General features: G+C 44.4%; 1 protein-coding gene across 2 annotated transcripts in view; it reads left to right on the forward strand.

The window, feature by feature from the left end:
* dpydb (dihydropyrimidine dehydrogenase b) overlaps positions 1-16,231 on the forward strand; it is a 23,095-nt gene extending 6,864 nt beyond the window's left edge. Inside the window, exons 9-25 of one of the 2 annotated variants that reach the window (XM_031877458.1) lie at positions 141-248; positions 760-929; positions 1,011-1,221; positions 5,599-5,783; positions 5,889-6,104; positions 7,367-7,531; positions 8,188-8,256; positions 8,373-8,456; positions 8,675-8,795; positions 8,957-9,076; positions 11,684-11,826; positions 12,347-12,401; positions 13,119-13,240; positions 13,399-13,545; positions 13,685-13,747; positions 14,802-14,879; positions 14,978-15,338. In XM_031877458.1, the coding sequence (XP_031733318.1) occupies positions 141-248; positions 760-929; positions 1,011-1,221; positions 5,599-5,783; positions 5,889-6,104; positions 7,367-7,531; positions 8,188-8,256; positions 8,373-8,456; positions 8,675-8,795; positions 8,957-9,076; positions 11,684-11,826; positions 12,347-12,401; positions 13,119-13,240; positions 13,399-13,545; positions 13,685-13,747; positions 14,802-14,879; positions 14,978-15,142 (2,222 nt within the window). In that variant the 3' untranslated portion in view covers positions 15,143-15,338. Of the gene's footprint in view, positions 1-140; positions 249-759; positions 930-1,010; positions 1,222-5,598; positions 5,784-5,888; positions 6,105-7,366; positions 7,532-8,187; positions 8,257-8,372; positions 8,457-8,674; positions 8,796-8,956; positions 9,077-11,683; positions 11,827-12,346; positions 12,402-13,118; positions 13,241-13,398; positions 13,546-13,684; positions 13,748-14,801; positions 14,880-14,977; positions 15,339-16,073 lie in introns of those variants that run through there. The other variant, XM_031877459.1, reaches the window with a different exon arrangement.
* The last annotated feature ends 1,269 nt before the right edge of the window (positions 16,232-17,500 follow it).

Here is a 17,500-nt window from a genome sequence, read left to right on the forward strand (position 1 = left end):
GTGTGTGTGTGTGTGTGTGTGTGTGTGTGTGTGTGTGTGTGTGTGTGACATAGTGGAATTTTTGTACTGTTTCACTGACAATCATATCTGTTCAAACAGTTTGACTGTTTTTTTGTCAATGTATCTGTGTGTGTCTCCAGGTCTCCCTCAGGCCAACAGAGCTAACATCTTCCAGGGTTTAACTATGGACCAAGGCTTCTTCACTTCCAAAGACTTTCTGCCCATGGTGGCCACTGCCAGCAAGAAAGGTACTGTGGTGAATACACACCCATCCCTGTACTTCTATCTTTGTGAGGACCCTCATCTACATAATGCATTCCCTAGAACCTTGCCCTTATCCATCATGACTTAATGCCTGACCCCAACTCTTAGCATGAACCGTTTTTTAGCCTGAAGCTTGAAAGTAAGTCCTAACCCTCAAACAGGCCTATGAGGAGGTGAGGATTGGCCATAATGTCCTCATTTTCCAAAAATAGCCTCACTTGGTTAAAAAGTTGGTCCTCACTATGTAACAAGTACAAGAACTTACACACACACAAAGCATGGATATAGTGTACATCAACCATTTCCAGGAAATATACAACACACACACAACAGTTTCGTTGGTGACATCATTTCAATTAACAAATATTTGTAGGTATTAATAAGGAAATTGAACTAGTTCAGATATAAAAATGTTTCAGCGGTGAAAGGTATATTTGCGCGTCTTGGACAGTCTCATATTACTGTGTCTCTCTGTCTCCATCTCACTCGGTCTAGGTATGTGTCAGTGCCGCACCTCTCTGCCAGAGTTAAGAGGTATCGTGATAGTTTTGGGAGCCGGCGACACCGCGTTTGACTGCGCCACCTCGGCTCTACGCTGCGGAGCCAAGAGAGTCTACGTCTGCTTCAGGAAGGGATTCACTAACATCAGGGCTGTTCCTGAGGAGGTACGGATGAGGGATGGATGGACAGATATATACGCAGATGGAAACATAGAGAATGCTGAACACGTGTTTTTTTCCTGTCAGATGGAGTTGGCTAAGGAGGAGAAGTGTGAGTTCCTGCCCTTCCTGTCTCCTCGTGAGGTCATCATGAAGAACGGTCGGGTTGCCGGGTTACAGTTCTGTCGCACCGAGCAGACTGAGGAAGGTGATTGGCTGGAAGATGAAGAGCAAGTTGTCAGGCTGAAGGCTGATTACATCATCAGTGCCTTTGGTTCCATGCTCAACGAACCACAAGGTAATTGACCAATCAGACGGACTAGCTGACCAACAATTAGCCTCTTTGCTTTGCCCTGACAAATCAGTCAACTAATATGTGTGTTGAAAATGAGAAGATGTGTGTAAATCTCTGTATCTTTGTATTTTGTGTGTTTTTGTATTTTGCAGTCTTTTGTATGTTTATGCATTTGTATTTATATTTTTATAGCGTATGTAATCAACCAATATGGCTTGATACAAACTCTTGGTCTCTTGGTCTGTCCGACTTTGGAAAAGGTCCTAGAAAATACATATTTGCATTGTTACACAACAGCTTTGAGCTTTTCAGAATTGCAGGAGCTGTTACTGAGTGATGCTGTAGCTGAATGCAGAATATTAAAGCTACTTCGAGGATTGTCCCTGTGGACAAAAGCAGTAGTGTTCCCTTGCACCAGACTCCCTTTAGAAAACCTCTTATTTTCATGCAGCAAGGGTTTGATAGTCAGCCCTGCACAGTCCTGGTTCTGGTTCTCCCGTGCCTCCCTTCCCCCCAGCGGGCTCAGTAATACGGTCTGGGTCCCCAGCAGCTTAATGTCAGTGTTGGTCTCATTTACTGATGAAGGTCATATAGAGGCATCGGTATTAAACTAAGACTGTTTCAGAACCAGTTGTAAGTTCGTCATAGTAACCTTAATTTGGTGATAACATGTTTTCATGCATAATAATAATAATAATAATAGTGCATTTTATTTGTAATGCACTTTTCATTAAAAAAATCTCAGAGTGCCAAAAAAATCCATCCATCCATCCATCCATTTTCCTCCGCTTATCCGGGGTCGGGTCGCGGTGGCAACAGGCCAAGCAGGCTGACCCAGACTTCCCTCTCACCGGCAACATGTTCCAGCTCATTCTGGGGGATCCCGAGGCGTTCCCAGGCCAGCTGGGAGATGTAATCTCTCCAGCGTGTTCTGGGTCTTCCCCGGGGTCTCTTCCCAGTTGGACGTGCCTGGGAAACCTCCAGTGGGAGGCGTCCAGGAGGCATTCTAATTAGATGCCCCTAACCACCTCAGCTGACTCCTTTCGACGCGAAGGAGTAGCGGCTCGACTCCAAGCTCCCTCCTGATGACCAAGCTCCTTACCCTATCTCTAAGGCTGAGCCCGGCCACCCTACGGAGGAAACTCATTCCGGCCGCTTGTAGCCGCAACCTTGTCCTTTCGGTCACGACCCAGAGTTCGTGACCATAGGTGAGGGTAGGAACGTAGACCGAGTGGTAAATTGAGAGCTTTGCCTTCCGGCTCAGCTCCCTCTTCACCAAGATGGTCCGGTGCAGCGCCTGCTTTACTGCTGCAGCCGCACCAATCCGTCTGTCGATCTCCCGCTCCATCTTACCCTCACTCGTGAACAAGACCCCGAGATACTTGAACTCCTTCGCTTGAGGTAGGCACTCCGTCCCTACCTGGAGGGAGCAATCCACCGGTTTCCGGCAGAGCACCATGGCCTCAGATTTGGAGGAGCTAACTCTCATCCCCGCCGCTTCACATTCGGCTGCAAACCGCCCCAGTGAATGCTGGAGGTCATGATCCGAGGAGGCTAACAGGACCACATCATCTGCAAACAGCAGAGAGGCGATCCCGAGACCCCCGAACCTGACGTTGTCCACCCCCAGGCTGCGCCTAGATATCCTGTCCGTGAAAGTCACGAACAGGACCAGAGACAAAGGGCAACCCTGGCGGAGGCCAACACCCACCGAGAACATGTCTGACTTATTGCCGAGAATGCGGACACAGCTCCTACTGCAGTCGTACAGAGACCGGATCGCCCGTTGTAATGGGTCCGGCACCCCATACTCCCGCAGCACCCCCCACAAGAACCCCCGAGGGACCCGGTCGAAAGCCTTCTCCAAGTCCACAAAGCACATGTGGACTGGTTGGGCAAACTCCCAGAACCCCTCCAGTAGTCTTGCGAGGGTAAAGAGCTGGTCCATTGTTCCACGGCCGGGACGGAATCCGCATTGCTCCTCTTGAATCTGAGGTTCGACAAACGGTCGGAGCCTCCTTTCCAGCACCCTGGCATAAGCCTTCCCTGGGAGGCTGAGTAGTGTGATACCCCGGTAATTCGAGCACACTCTCCGGTCCCCCTTTTTGAAAATGGGAACCACCACCCCGGTCTGCCAGTCCATGGGCACTGATCCCGACCCCCATGCAACATTGAAGAGGCGTGTCAGCCAGGACAGCCCAACTATGTCCAGCGCTTTCAGCATCTCAGGGCGGATCTCATCCACCCCCGGCGCCTTGCCACCAAGGAGCTTTTTGACTACCTCAGCGGCCTCTGCCAGGGATATGGGTGAGCCTCCCCCTAGATCTTCAGGCGCTGCCTCCTCTGCAGAGGACATGTTGGTCGGGTTTAGGAGTTCCTCAAAGTGCTCTTTCCACCGCCGACGATGTCCCCTGTCCGGGTCAGCAGTCCCCCCCCCCCTGCTGAGAACAGCCTGGGGTAAGCCCTGCTTTCCCTTCCTGAGCCGTCGGATAGTTTGCCAGAACCTCCTTGAGGCCAACCGAAAGTCCTTCTCCATGGCCTCCCCGAACTCCTCCCATGCCCGAGTTTTAGCATTCGCGACCACCGCAGCTGCAGCCCTTCTGGCCTGCCGGTACGTGTCAGCTGCTTCGGGAGACCCCTGGGCCAACCAGGCCTTGAAGGTCTCCTTCTTCAGCTTGACAGCTTCCCTCACCTCCGGTGTCCACCACCGGGTTCTTGGGTTGCCGCCATGACAGGCACCGATGACCTTCCGGCCACAGCTCCTAGCGGCCGCGTCCACAATAGAGGCTTTGAACATGGTCCATTCGGATTCTGTGTCCCCAACCTCCCTCGGGATGTGTGAGAAGTTCTTCTGGAGGTGGGAGTTAAAGACCTCCCAGACAGGGTCCTCTGCCAGACGTTCCCAGTTCACCCTCACTACACGTTTGGGCTTGCCGGGTCTTTCCAACCGGTTCCCCTGCCATCTGATCCAACTCACCACCAGGTGGTGATCAGTTGACAGCTCTGCTCCTCTCTTCACCCGAGTGTCCAAGACATACGGCCGCAAATCAAATGATACGATTACAAAGTCGATCATTGATCTCCGGCCTAAGGTGTTCTGGTACCAGGTACACTTATGAGCCACCTTATGTTCGAACATGGTGTTCGTTATGGCCAAACCGTGGCAAGCACAGAAGTCCAATAACGAGACACTATTCGGGTTCAGATCGGGCAAGCCGTTCCTCCCAATCAACCCCCGCCAGGTTTCTTCGTCATTGCCCACGTGAGCGTTGAAGTCCCCCAGGAGAACTATGGAGTCGGTAGGTGGCGCCCTTTCCAGGACCCCTCCCACCGACTCCAAGAAGGCCGGATACTCTGAACTGCTGTTTGGTGCGTAAGCACAAACCACAGTCAGAGCCTTGCTCTCCGCAACCCGTAGGCACATGGAGGCGACCCTCTCGTTCTCCGGGGAGAACTCCAACACAGCGGCGCTCAGCCGGGGGCTCGTGAGTATCCCCACTCCCGCCCGGCGCCTCTCACCCTGGGCAACTCCGGAAAAGGACAAAGTCCAACCTCTCTCCAGGAGCTTGGTTCCAGAGCCAGCGCTGTGTGTGGAGGTGAGTCCAACTATATCTAGCTGGTATCGCTCCACCTCCTGCACCAGCTCTGGCTCTTTCCCCGCTAGCGAGGTGACGTTCCACGTCCCTAGAGCTAGTCTATGCTGCCGGCGATCGGCGCGCCCAGGCCTCCCGCCGCCCGGTCTGCATTGCACCCGACCCCGATGCTTGTCCCTGCGGGTGGTGGGTCCACAGGGTGGCTGCTCCATGCTGTTTATTCGGGCTGAGCCCGACCGGGCCCCGTGGGCGAAGGCCTGGCCACCAGACGCTCGCCGACGAGCTCCCCTCCTGGGTCTGGCTCCGGGAGGGTTCCCCGGTTTCCCTGGTCCGGGCGAGGTGGCTAAAGTCCGTGGGCTGCTTATCATTAGGGTCGTTTGAACCGCTCTTAGTCTGGGCTCTCCCCTGAGACCTGTTTGCCTTGGGAGACCCTACCAGGGGCTAATGCCCCGGACAACATATCTCCCAGGATCACTGAGCCACTCAAACTCCTCCACCACGTTAAGGTGGTGATTCGCGGAGGAGGCCAAAAATTGAGGGAAAATGCTAGAATCACAGTAAGTCATAGTATGTATCACAATGAGTACATTTTAAGTCTTAAATCTTTTAAGATTTATGCTTAATATGTGTTTTGTAAATTAGCGCTATGTGTCTGCTTTCACAACTTGAAACAGCAAACGCTGTGAATTTAAGAACATCTCCAAAAAATCAGCCAAAAAAATCTCATAATAATAATCAGATAATAATCGCATAATCAGATCCATATTCCGTATGTGTCTGTGTGTAGTAAGCGAGGCCATGGCTCCTGTGAAGATGAACCGCTGGGGCACTCCAGAGGTGAACACCGACACCATGCAGACCAGTGAGCCCTGGGTGTTTGCAGGAGGAGACATCGCTGGTTTGGCAAACACCACCGTGGAATCGGTGAACGATGGCAAACAGGCTTCGTGGCACATTCACAGATACATGCAGGTAAATTGGTCTCAGCCTGAAGCCTGCACCCCCCCCCCCGCCCAGTTTATTACTGAATTAAACATAGGCTGTAACATATTCGTCCCATCTCCCTTGCTCCTGCAGTCTCTGCATGGACAGACAGTGGACCCAGTTCCGAAGCTGCCGCTGTTTTACAGTGCTATAGATCAGGTGGACATCAGCGTTGAGGTGTGTGGAATCAAGTTTCCCAACCCGTTTGGTCTGGCGTCTGCTCCTCCCACCACCAGCACTGCCATGATCAGGAGGGCTTTTGAGCAAGGATGGGGCTTCGCTCTGACCAAGACGTTTGGACTGAATAAGGTAGAGTAAACACACACACACACAATATAAAGTACCACCAAGCAAGCACTCAGAGTTGCACATTAGTATACAAACATAAGGGATTCTGGAGCCCACTTTTATAGCCATTTACCCACTTCACTTTGGTTATTTTGTAGTTTGTTCTGTTTCTTTGTATAGTTTGTTGGTCTAAATGGCAGCACTAACAGAGATGGTAACCAGCAAAATATTGTAGAGCTGCACCCAACAATCATTTTCACTTTTGGATTAGTCTGCCAGTCATTATTATTTGGGAGATCATGTGTTCGGTCATGTGTGCGTGTGTATCTGTCACAGCTAGTCTCACATACAACTGGACTCATCAGCCTAATCTTTTTTGGGCTCGTTTATGACTGTATGGACCTCTTGCGGTTGCGGTGATTCACAATTTTTTCATACTGTTACACACTGTTTCATACTGTCGTTGAATGCTGGCTCCTCCCTCCTCTTAATAGGCAAGTTAAGAGGAGTAATTCATTTTGGCCTGTGACGTGGCCAAAGATCCATAGAAAAGTCTAAAAAATCGACAGATTAATTTCATACCCGATATGTTAAGATCCACTAAAGTTAGGCTATATGATACAAGATGAATGAATCCCCATTTTTGTTATCCTCATCGCCATCTTGACTGTATAGGAGTCGCGAGTGACAATCGAGTGAAACTCTTCTTTGTTTGGGAAAGGAGAGGGAGACACACCTGGTGGAGATATTCACTCTAGGGGGGGGCATTTTTCTCGCCTTAATTAGTCATTTAATCTGTAAATTGACAGAAAAAAAAAGTCCATCACAGTGTCATAAAGCCCAATTTAGCCCAATTCAGATTGCCTGTTTTGTCCAACCAAAAGTCCAAAACCTTTTTATTTTCAGTTCACTACTATGATACAATCATACAATCAGCAAGTTTTCATATTTAAGAAGCTGGAACCAGAAGTTTTGTTGGCATCAGAATTGTTACTAATTGATTTTTGTTCCACTGATTCATCACCTGATTGTTTCAGCTCTGAAGTAATGCCATTATTAGAGGTATTCCGTCAGTAAAAGCTCAAATAAATGAGTTTTAGCTTCTGTTTCAGGGAATGCCGTGTGTTATTAGCTCTACAGGTAATATGTCTGCATTAATGGAAACATGCACATACATGCATGACATGGAAGTGGATTCTGAGTCCATTTACCAATGGAAACCCAGTTACATAAAAACAACCACTCACACAGACACCACTGCCTCTGTGAATCTGTGTCTGCAGGATCTGGTGACCAACGTGTCTCCTCGCATTGTGCGCGGTACCACCTCAGGTCACATGTACGGACCGGGTCAGGGCTCCTTCCTCAACATCGAGCTCATCAGCGAGAAGACGGCAGCCTACTGGTGTCAGTCAGTCACAGAGCTGAAGAAGGACTTCCCTAACAATGTAAGTTTCCTCGTCACGGTCAGAGTCATGACTCTACTTTACTAAGAAACATGAAAAGCGTTACTAACAGCAGGCAGAATGTTGCCAACTGTGGTGACTGCCTATGTGTGTTAAGGAGTTAAAGCTAGGGCTGGTCAAATTGACAAACCAGCAGGAGTAAGAGTGCGCTAGATTTAAAAAAGTATCCAACAGAAAAACTCAGCCCAGTGTTGCAACAACACTGACAGCCCGTCATTTTGGGCATCCCTCCAAAGCCACGACCCCCCAAATTACCATAATGACAACAAACATGGTTATTGTGAGTACTCACAGCTGTTAAGCTAGCAGCTTGTGGAGGACTCTGGTGGCGAGCATACATTCGGGCCAAATGAAATGATTGGAGGAGCTTAACAATGTCCTGTGACAGCCACAGATACCAGATCTTTTTCCTTTTTAATTCATTGGTTGCTGTCAGGATGTGATGAAACTTTCAACAAAAATATCTAAGATGTTTTTTAAGAAGATTACAAACAGACAGTGGCCATTTACACTGTCTGATCCAACAGCATGGTGAGATTCATCTTCCACCCGAGTCACTGTGTGTCTGAAATATTACGTGTGTGTGATTGAAGAACGGACATTTGAAAACGAACCCTCTCCCCGTCTCTCTCTGTCAGGTGGTGATCTCCAGTATAATGTGCAGTTACAACAAGGAAGACTGGACAGAAATAGCCACAATGGCAGAGGTGAGGAAAACCACATGCCAGTTACAGAATCTATTGTGTAATTATTGAAAGTTGCATACACAGGTTGCAACTGTGTGGTTTGTGACGGTCTGAAATGGAAATGTGTGTGTGTTTAGGAATCAGGAGCAGATGCATTGGAGCTGAACCTGTCTTGTCCTCATGGGATGGGAGAGAGAGGCATGGGACTGGCCTGTGGACAGGTACACAGACACACACACACACACACTATTCCGATGTACAGTATATGCACAAAGATTTACTCGTCATAAGCACACAGTTCATTCTGTTTTTTACAGCCTGCTCTACCATATTATGGAGGATACCATCTCGTGTAATCTTTCAAAGATTTATAATTTGATATGCTGAATAATTTGTGTATTATTGACATGTTTGTGTTTTCATGTGTCTGTGGGATTAGGACCCGGTGTTGGTGCGTAACATCTGCCGCTGGGTGCGTGCAGCCACTACCATTCCGTTCTTTGCCAAACTGACACCAAACGTTACCAATATTGTCGACATCGCCATGGCTGCTCATGAAGGTGGACACACTTCACCGCACCACGCTCACTTCTTTGTCTTTCTTCCACTTCATTTCTGCTACTGGACTTCCTTCCATCAATATATATATAGAGCAAATGATCAACATTGAGGATATGTGATGAATGTATGTGATTGTTGTTATTGTTGCACTGTGTTACAGGTGGAGCAGATGGAGTAACAGCCACCAACACAGTGTCAGGTATGATGGGACTGAAGGCCGATGGTTCCCCCTGGCCGTGTGTTGGGAAGGGCCAACGCACCACGTATGGAGGGGTCTCTGGTGAGGAAACGCACGAACATGCAAACATGTACACTGTCCCTTTAGCTGGTAGTTACCGATACTGCTGTAATAAAAAGGTACTTGTAGAGAATATGTGTGGCACTTCTAATACACCTTCAATAAAGACAGATTAAAAAGAGTAAATTAAAGCAGCAGAGGATTACCCGGATTTTTAGTCCGTAATAATGTGAGTCTAGCTATAAAAACACTGGATCCTACACTTCCCATTCTGCAACTTCATAGCGTCTTTCATCAGAATCTCTCTGTTCAATTAACACCTCCAGTTCATAACGCGGCTTTCTGTTATGAATTTGTCGTCTCCACGCCCATGTTGAGACAACACAGATGATATCATTTGGGTCTTTTTTAAATTTTGGAGCACTCTTTCCAGAGCCGACGGAATCCCTGAGAGGCAAATGAGAAAAAGTAATTCTGGTGATCCATTTTTTTGGGCTGATCTAAATAGTTTTCTCTCCTGTGTTTCTGACTTAAAGGAACCGTGTAGCATTTTGGGAGATCTATTGGCAGAAATGGAATATAATATTCAGAAGTATGTTTTCTTGAATGTATAATCACCTGAAAATAAGAACTGTTGTGTTTTTGTTACCTTAACATGAGCCGTTTATATCCACATACCGAGCGGGTCCTCTTCACAGAGCCGGCCATCATGTTGCTACAGTAGCCTGGAACGGACAAACCAAACATTGGTTCTAGAGATGTAATCTGAACCCAAGATCCTAGAAACTACTAGACCTTTAATTAAGAACAGATGAAAAAAAGTTTTGCTAGGGTCACTTTTTTGATTTGCTTTTTTTCCACCAGTGAAACAGGCAGGGAAAATAGTTTTTTGTTTGTCTTTTTTGTGTTCTCCTTGCACTTTAAACACAAGGCACATAGAGTGTGTGTGTTAGCAAGTTATGTACATTAAAACTCACTTGGAGGAAAACATAAGTGCTATTTAGTCCTATTTAGAACAACAGCCTCTTGTGGCTGAAATTAGTACTACAACAACATAGACTTAGAAAAATTATCCTGACAAAAGAAAATCACCTGGCAACTTTTCTCCACCTGTTTCACAGATTAACAAAAAATAAAAAATATTTCAGGGAGATTTATCTGGCTTCCATAACAGCCACAGAAGACATTATATAAATCATTTTCACAGTGTTACTTATTGTTATGAACAAACTCAACTTACTGAGTAAACTGGTGAAGTCCATCTTTAATTAGGTAACATAGACAGTGACATCAATACAGATGGACAACAAACACATACCAATTAACATACCCACTAGTTTATACACCTCTGGTCCTCCGGTCGTGCTAACTGAAGCTGATGCGGACCAACAGGGGGCGACTCCTTCAGTTGCAAAAAGAAGTCTTATTGTATAGAAGTCTATGAGAAAATTACTCTAATTCTCTCTTGATTTATTACCTCAGTAAACATTTTAAACATGAGTTTATGGTCTCAATCTCTAGTTTCAAGTCTTCTTCAATACAGCATGATGTTCATTTAGTAAATTATGGTCCATTTAGAGTCAAACAGACCATAAAGCAGGGTATCTTGTAGGGCGGGGCTACACAGTGATTGACAGGTTGCTGACTCTACCAGAGTCGTATACGGCGTCTCTACGTCACTCCTCCGCATTCCAAATATGGTAACTTCCGTTCGATTGTGAAAACAACAACATGGCGACGGCCGCAATCCAAGATGGCGATGGCGAGATCGCCAAACTCGAGACTTCAAAACGACAGTCCACAAACCAATAGGTGATGTCACGATGACTACGTCCCAGGGGCGTTTCTAGGATTCAAAGAAAGGGGGAGCTTAGCCCCAAGGGGAGTGGCATGTTTGCACGTGGCAATTGTTTTTGGGGCCCATTTGGGGCCGTGGATATCCATTGTTTCAGTTCATAGATTGGTTCAATCAGAAAGAGTGTGATTTTGCTCTGTAGTTTTGCTTGCATTCAGTATATGATAACACAAGAGACAGAATTTCAGGGTCATAGTGAAATTTGACAACACAAATATGAACTTTTCTCAAATAAAGAATATCCGCGTCACTCCCAAATCCTAATTCTTAAAAGGACCGCACACAATGGATGGAGAATGGACCTGACAGTGTCAACTTTATATCGTTAAGTATGATGATGGGCTATTGGATTGTAATTTGAAGGGGGAGAAAACATACAAACCAGAACGCATGCACATATGTAGCATGTTAGAGTTATAAATAACTTGTCCATGTGAGAAACAATAGTTTCACCAAAAAAAACAAAACTTTTTTTTTTATTTTTTTTAAAGCCAATAATGCCAAATTATTATGGGGAGCTGAAGAACATTTTAGGGGGGCTTCAAACGTCCACTTCCGAAATACAGTCTATGCTTATAACCAACTGTAACCGTGGTAACCTACCACAAGCAGGTATCACATTTCAGTGGCCTGAAGTATTGAAATGAACTGAAAATAAAGATTTGCTTTTACGTGTAAGATTTGTAAATACAACAGCATTAGCCTTTAAAAGATCCTGGGATGACTGAGGGAATTAAAGTGACACATGACATCCACACTGAACTAGCTCTTAATATGAATAACAATGTGTGCAGGTAATGCCATCAGACCCATCGTTCTCAGAGCAGTGTCAGCCATCGCCAGAGCAATTCCTGGTTTCCCCGTCCTGGCCACCGGAGGTATCGACTCAGCAGAGACTGGACTACAGTTTCTCCACGCCGGGGCCTCAGTGTTACAGGTGATGATATTGATGCAGCACTGATTCCCTCATGCAATAATAGTTTAATAACATATTGTGAAGTCAATGAATACATCTTTTTTTTTAAAGACTGTAATCTGAATTGCCTTACAGTTTAATATCACTGTAGATGATCTTTTATTACTTATACTACATACATGTTCCTGTTCTCCTACATCTACGCTGTGTTTTTCAGTAATTCTTAGAAAGAAACGCTGTCTAAATATGAATGTATTTGTATTTGAATTATCCAGTTAGGTTCATATGTCTCTTCAATCCTCAGAGTTAAGTCTTGAACAAGCTCTGTGGATGTTTTCAGCTGAGGGCACCACGGTGTAAACAGTGACAACTATTTTTAAACTCATTCATTCAATATAGCAATTTAAGGGTCAGAAGCAGCAGTCTTTGACAGAAATATACAAATTGCAGTTAATTTGAAGCAAAATGAAATCTTACTTTATATGGTTGTGATTACATTTTTGTGGACCTCTGTTTGTCTTCCTGTCTCTGACTCCCACAGGTGTGCAGTGCAGTACAGAACCAGGACTTCACAGTGATTGAGGATTACTGTGTGGGTGTGTAACTGTGTTTTTGTATTTATATATATTCTCCTTGGTGAAAAGACATGAGCAGATCCAGCATATTGGACCCTGAAACAAGGAACAAGCAATAATCACAAACATCACTGGATGTTTTTTACAATGTCATGAACTGTGACGGCCTTTTATTCCCTCAGCCATTGCTGGAGACATTCTTTTGTTTTTCCATGCATCCATCCCATTTTCATGGGAAAAAAGGTCTTTGCCATAGTTTAAAAATAATACTAATTATGACAGTTTCACACAAATGTCTAATATGATAAAACGATGAAGTGATGAGATTTTTGACTGACATTGTTAAAACTGCAACATGACTAGTTGGCTGGCGGATACAACCAAGAGGCAGTTATTCTAGTTATAACAATAAAATGCATGGGTTTAGCATTCAGTTGTGTTATTATTCCTAGTTCTTGAAAATCTAAAACAATGACCCATGGGGCCGGTTAACCTGTTGTTTATCTCAACAGGTTGTACTCTAGGGTATTTTTAACTGAAGTCTGTATCGACATAACAGATTGAAAAGCTACCTACCTACTCATGTTTTGATTCAGGTCTGAAGAGTTCTGCATACCCACTTTGTATGTTCTCCTGAAATAACCACCAACCTAAAAATGGTCAAATGTGTCCAGATGCTTCTGCTTTCGGATATTTAACCTGCATGATGATACCATCATGGTGGATATGTGTGTTCAGGTCTGAAGGCCTTGTTGTACCTGAAGAGCCTGGAGCTGAAGGATTGGGACGGCCAGTCTCCTCCGACAGAGAGACATCAGAAGGGGAAACCAGTTCCCAGACTGGAAGACCTGGTGGGAAAGGTACCACCACTTTCTACCAATACTACTACTACAGTATTAGTATATTAATTATGCTACTATAGTACTACTACCATTGCCGTGTGTGTGTGTGTGTGTGTGTGTGTGTGTGTGTGTGTGTGTGTGTGTGTGTGTGTGTGTGTGTGTGTGTGTGTTGGTAGAGCCTCCCTAGCTTTGGGCCGTACCTCCAGGAGAGGACAGATGCCATCGCAGAGTACAAGAAAAAGCTGAGAAACGAAAATAATTATGTGAAGGAAGCCGACATCAGCCGGGGCGACGCGCCCAAAAAAACTGTCCCTGCAGTCAAGGTATGGCACACTGCACACACTCTACTCCTTCGGATGTATTATTGTTGTATAATTTTGCTTTGGCCTGTGAAATACGTTTTTAACCACTGTGGATACTGTGTGTGTGTGTGTGTGTGTGTGTGTGTGTGTGTGTTTGTAGGACGTCATAGCCAGAGCGTTGCGCCACATCGGAGCATACCGGGACCTTAACAACATGGAGCAGGTACGCATATTCTCACATATTATAGCCCTTTTATATTTTAAGAATTAAACATTTTAAGTGAGGTTGTTGCCGCCAAAATGAACAGAAGCCCAAAGATTATGGTATGCAATACATTTTTTTACAACATTCTTGACATCTTGGCATAACCCAAATAGAGGCCAAATGACCAAATGGGCACAAAGTGTCAGGACCCATGGGCCTTCACATACAAAATGTAATCTCCAAGTATCAACCAGGAAGAGACTCAAAATGACCGCAAAGTAACACAAAACAACTACAATGAGACACAAAGCAACTTTAAAGACAGTGGGAGTGCAAATTGATTCCAAAGTTTTGCAAGGAGGTATCACATGCAATGTATATAAATCTACATAAATACCTCTGCACCCTACTTTCATATTAGACATATATATCCATCCATCCATCCATTATCTCTAACCGCTTATCCTATTCAGAGTGCTGTGGAGACAAATATCCAGTTGATCCAATTTCCCAAAACAAAAATAAATCACTTATTAACATGTGCTTACTGTTAATGTTAAACACCTCATAGCTTTATCAGGGATACATGTAAATAGGCTGCATGTAGGTCAGTGGATCAGGGAGATGTCTCCCTTCCTCTCAATGGAGAGAATCACTTATAGATCTTTGACTCTTTATGGAAAATATGGATATGTCTAAAACACTTCAATGGACTGAGGAAACAAGAAATGTTGATGTGATGAGAGGTTGGATATAAACAGGGAGGAGAATATCACCTGTTCTAAATTGTATTAAATTTATTCTACTTTTCACTCTCTATTCTATTTTATTCTACTTTTTCGTTTACTTTTTGACTATTTCTTTATGCATTTGTTTTTGTACTTTTCATTTATTTAGCTTTTCTCCTACATTAATGTTTTTTCAATTGTGTTTTTCAATACTCTTTTATATGCATGTGTGTGTGTGTGTGTGTGTGTGTGTGTGCGTGTGTGTGTGTGTCTGCGTGTGTTTATTTATTTATGAATTTATGAAATAAATTGATCATAATCATGATCTTTCCCTGTGTTCTCAGGTCCAGGCTGTGATAGATGAAGAGATGTGTATCAACTGTGGAAAATGTTACATGACCTGCAACGACTCTGGATACCAGGTATGTCAGTCAGTCAGTCTGTCAGTCACAGAACTCCCTGTTTTGAAGACTTAACTGCCTCAGTCCTCGCTCACACGACCCGTTCACTGTCTTCACAGGCCATAACGTTCGACCCAGAGACCCACCTTCCCAGTGTGACTGACAACTGCACCGGCTGCACTCTGTGCCTCAGCGTCTGTCCAATCATAGACTGCATCAAGATGGTTACCATGGAAAAACCCTATAAACCCAAGAGGGGTGTGCCTGTCAGTCCTGTCTACTGAAGGGAGAGACGAACCAACACTGTCCACCTATTTAATAATGGTAATCAGACGTTATGAAGTTGGGTTTTATGATCACATTAATCTGCCTCATGAGGTTTGACACATTGTATGTGTCCCATTAACTCATAGGACCCTAGCCCTATTTTTAGGCTTACTGGTTAATAACTGATACACTTATGGCACAGCTCAAATTGAAAAATTTCTAGGTTCGCCTAAAAAAATGCACTTGTATTGAACATTTTTGTTTTTTAAATAATGCAGCTGCAAGCCTAAAACACGCCACAGTCATAGAACAACACGTTTTACATGTCCCCACAACATATTTTACTTCGATTGAGTGAAGCAGGCCAGCATAAATGGTCATAAAAATCAAAATTTAGATTTTCGGGAACCAGCTGTTGCATTGCTGTATACTAATTGTATGTACTATATAACTAAATATTAACTATATATTCACTTTTCTTATCACTAAGAGTGTTCAATAATCCTAATAAATCAGTTTGACACCATTTTGAATAATTTTGAGCAGTTATGATGTGTCATATCTGTCATTCATAACAATAAATGGCTCATAATGTGTGTCTATGTGACCCCGGTAAGGCCGATTTACTTGTGTGAGACATTTTTAGATGCGGGATAGTCCAACGGGAGCCATGCAGGGGTGTTTGATCGTATCCGGGTCTGTTTACTGACTAAAAATCGCAAAATGCTGGGCATCTCTGCCCCTCTCTACATGGATTGCTCCACCCCACAGAATCGTCTGCCATTTTGTGATTCATTCCGCCAGCGCATTGATCTCACTCACAGACATGCAGCAGAACATGGTGGGCAGAGCTGTGCAGAAATCGGCTTGAATAAATCCGTTTTTCATCGCCAAAACCGTCAAGAAGTTTTTTTTACCCAATTTCTTTTCTCGTGACCTGCGGCTGATGTTGGCATGCATACCCATAACTTTTGAACGGTTTGAAAGAGAGTAATTTGGACGCCGCTGTGTCAAATGCTGTTTCCGAGTCAAATCGTGCCCCTCCTGCATGTGTTCATCCGCCATGTGCGATCCTGCTCCGTGATGAGAGAGCCATAGAGTGAGCATAGGTCGTCGATTTTTGGCCAAAATTGTGGCAAATCTTCTAGATATCTTCCAGATATGATATTAGTTCATGTATAATTGTGTTTGCAGTGTTTACAATGGCTGGTATGATGATGTTGCTCGGACTTTTCCCGTTAATTCGATATTTAATGTGTCTGGAGCAATAATCATATTTCTTTATGAAAAATGCTTTCTACGACATGCTGAATGCTGCACTCTAAAACAGCCCCCCGTGGGGGGCTCTCGGGTCCTATAATGTAAATCACTTGGAAGAGTTCAAAAGTGATAGAAAAATGACATCTTATGTGTTTATCTGCTTGATGGAGAGTAATAGGTGGAGTTCATGAGAAAGTATGATTTTAAGAAATGCCAACCTTTTTTAGATCAGGATTCACAATTCATCAAAATGAATTTGTCAAATATTTAATTGTAATTCTGACACGAATAATTGTGAATTCAGCTTTATTGTTATCCCTCTGTAAACACTGAAAATTTCAAATTAAACGTGAATGTATGTACTGTATGTTAATGTTCTAGTGTGAAAATAAATCTTTGATATGGTCTAATTATTAAAATAAAAGTGTTCTAATACAGCAAAGCATCTGAACACTGGAGCACAAACTAACATACACACACTGTATGAACTCTTACATATCTTACCGTGGATCAAACTGTGATGAATGTCATAGACTTAGTAATTATATTGTACTGACTGGTCTGGTGGAATAAGTATTCAGATATTTACCTTGATTAAAAATGAGCAATGAACAAATACCCTGTGGGTAAATATCTGAATTTAAAACTAAAGTTCATAAATATCATCAGCTGAATGTACTTAATGTACCATAATAAAGTATTACAAGTAAAATAAATAATTGTTGATGAATTGTGTTATTTTCAGCGTTGGAAATAACAGTGTTTCAGTGTTCAGTGTTTGTTCCAAGATGGCGCCGCAGATGGCAGCCTCGGTACTGCGCTCTCTTGTGTGTGCCGAATAAAACCTTCTGCACATTCAATAACAATAAACCCTGGTTTACTGAGAAACTCAGGCAGCTTCGTCGGGCCAAGGAGGAGGCCTACAGAAGTGGGGACAGGATCCTGTACAACCAGGTCAGAAACACATTGACGAGGGAGATCAGGGTAGCTAAGAGGAGCTACACTGAAAAGCTGGAGAAAAGGCTTTCAGCCAACGACCCCTCGTCAGTTTGGAGAGGCCTGGAAGTACTCACGAACTACAGGAGACCATCCCCCCCCCACTGAGGCCAATCACC

This window comes from Anarrhichthys ocellatus, unplaced genomic scaffold (assembly GCF_004355925.1).
Source record: "Anarrhichthys ocellatus isolate YVR2014 unplaced genomic scaffold, GSC_Weel_1.0 scaffold137, whole genome shotgun sequence".
Classification (NCBI taxonomy): Eukaryota; Metazoa; Chordata; class Actinopteri; order Perciformes; family Anarhichadidae; genus Anarrhichthys; species Anarrhichthys ocellatus.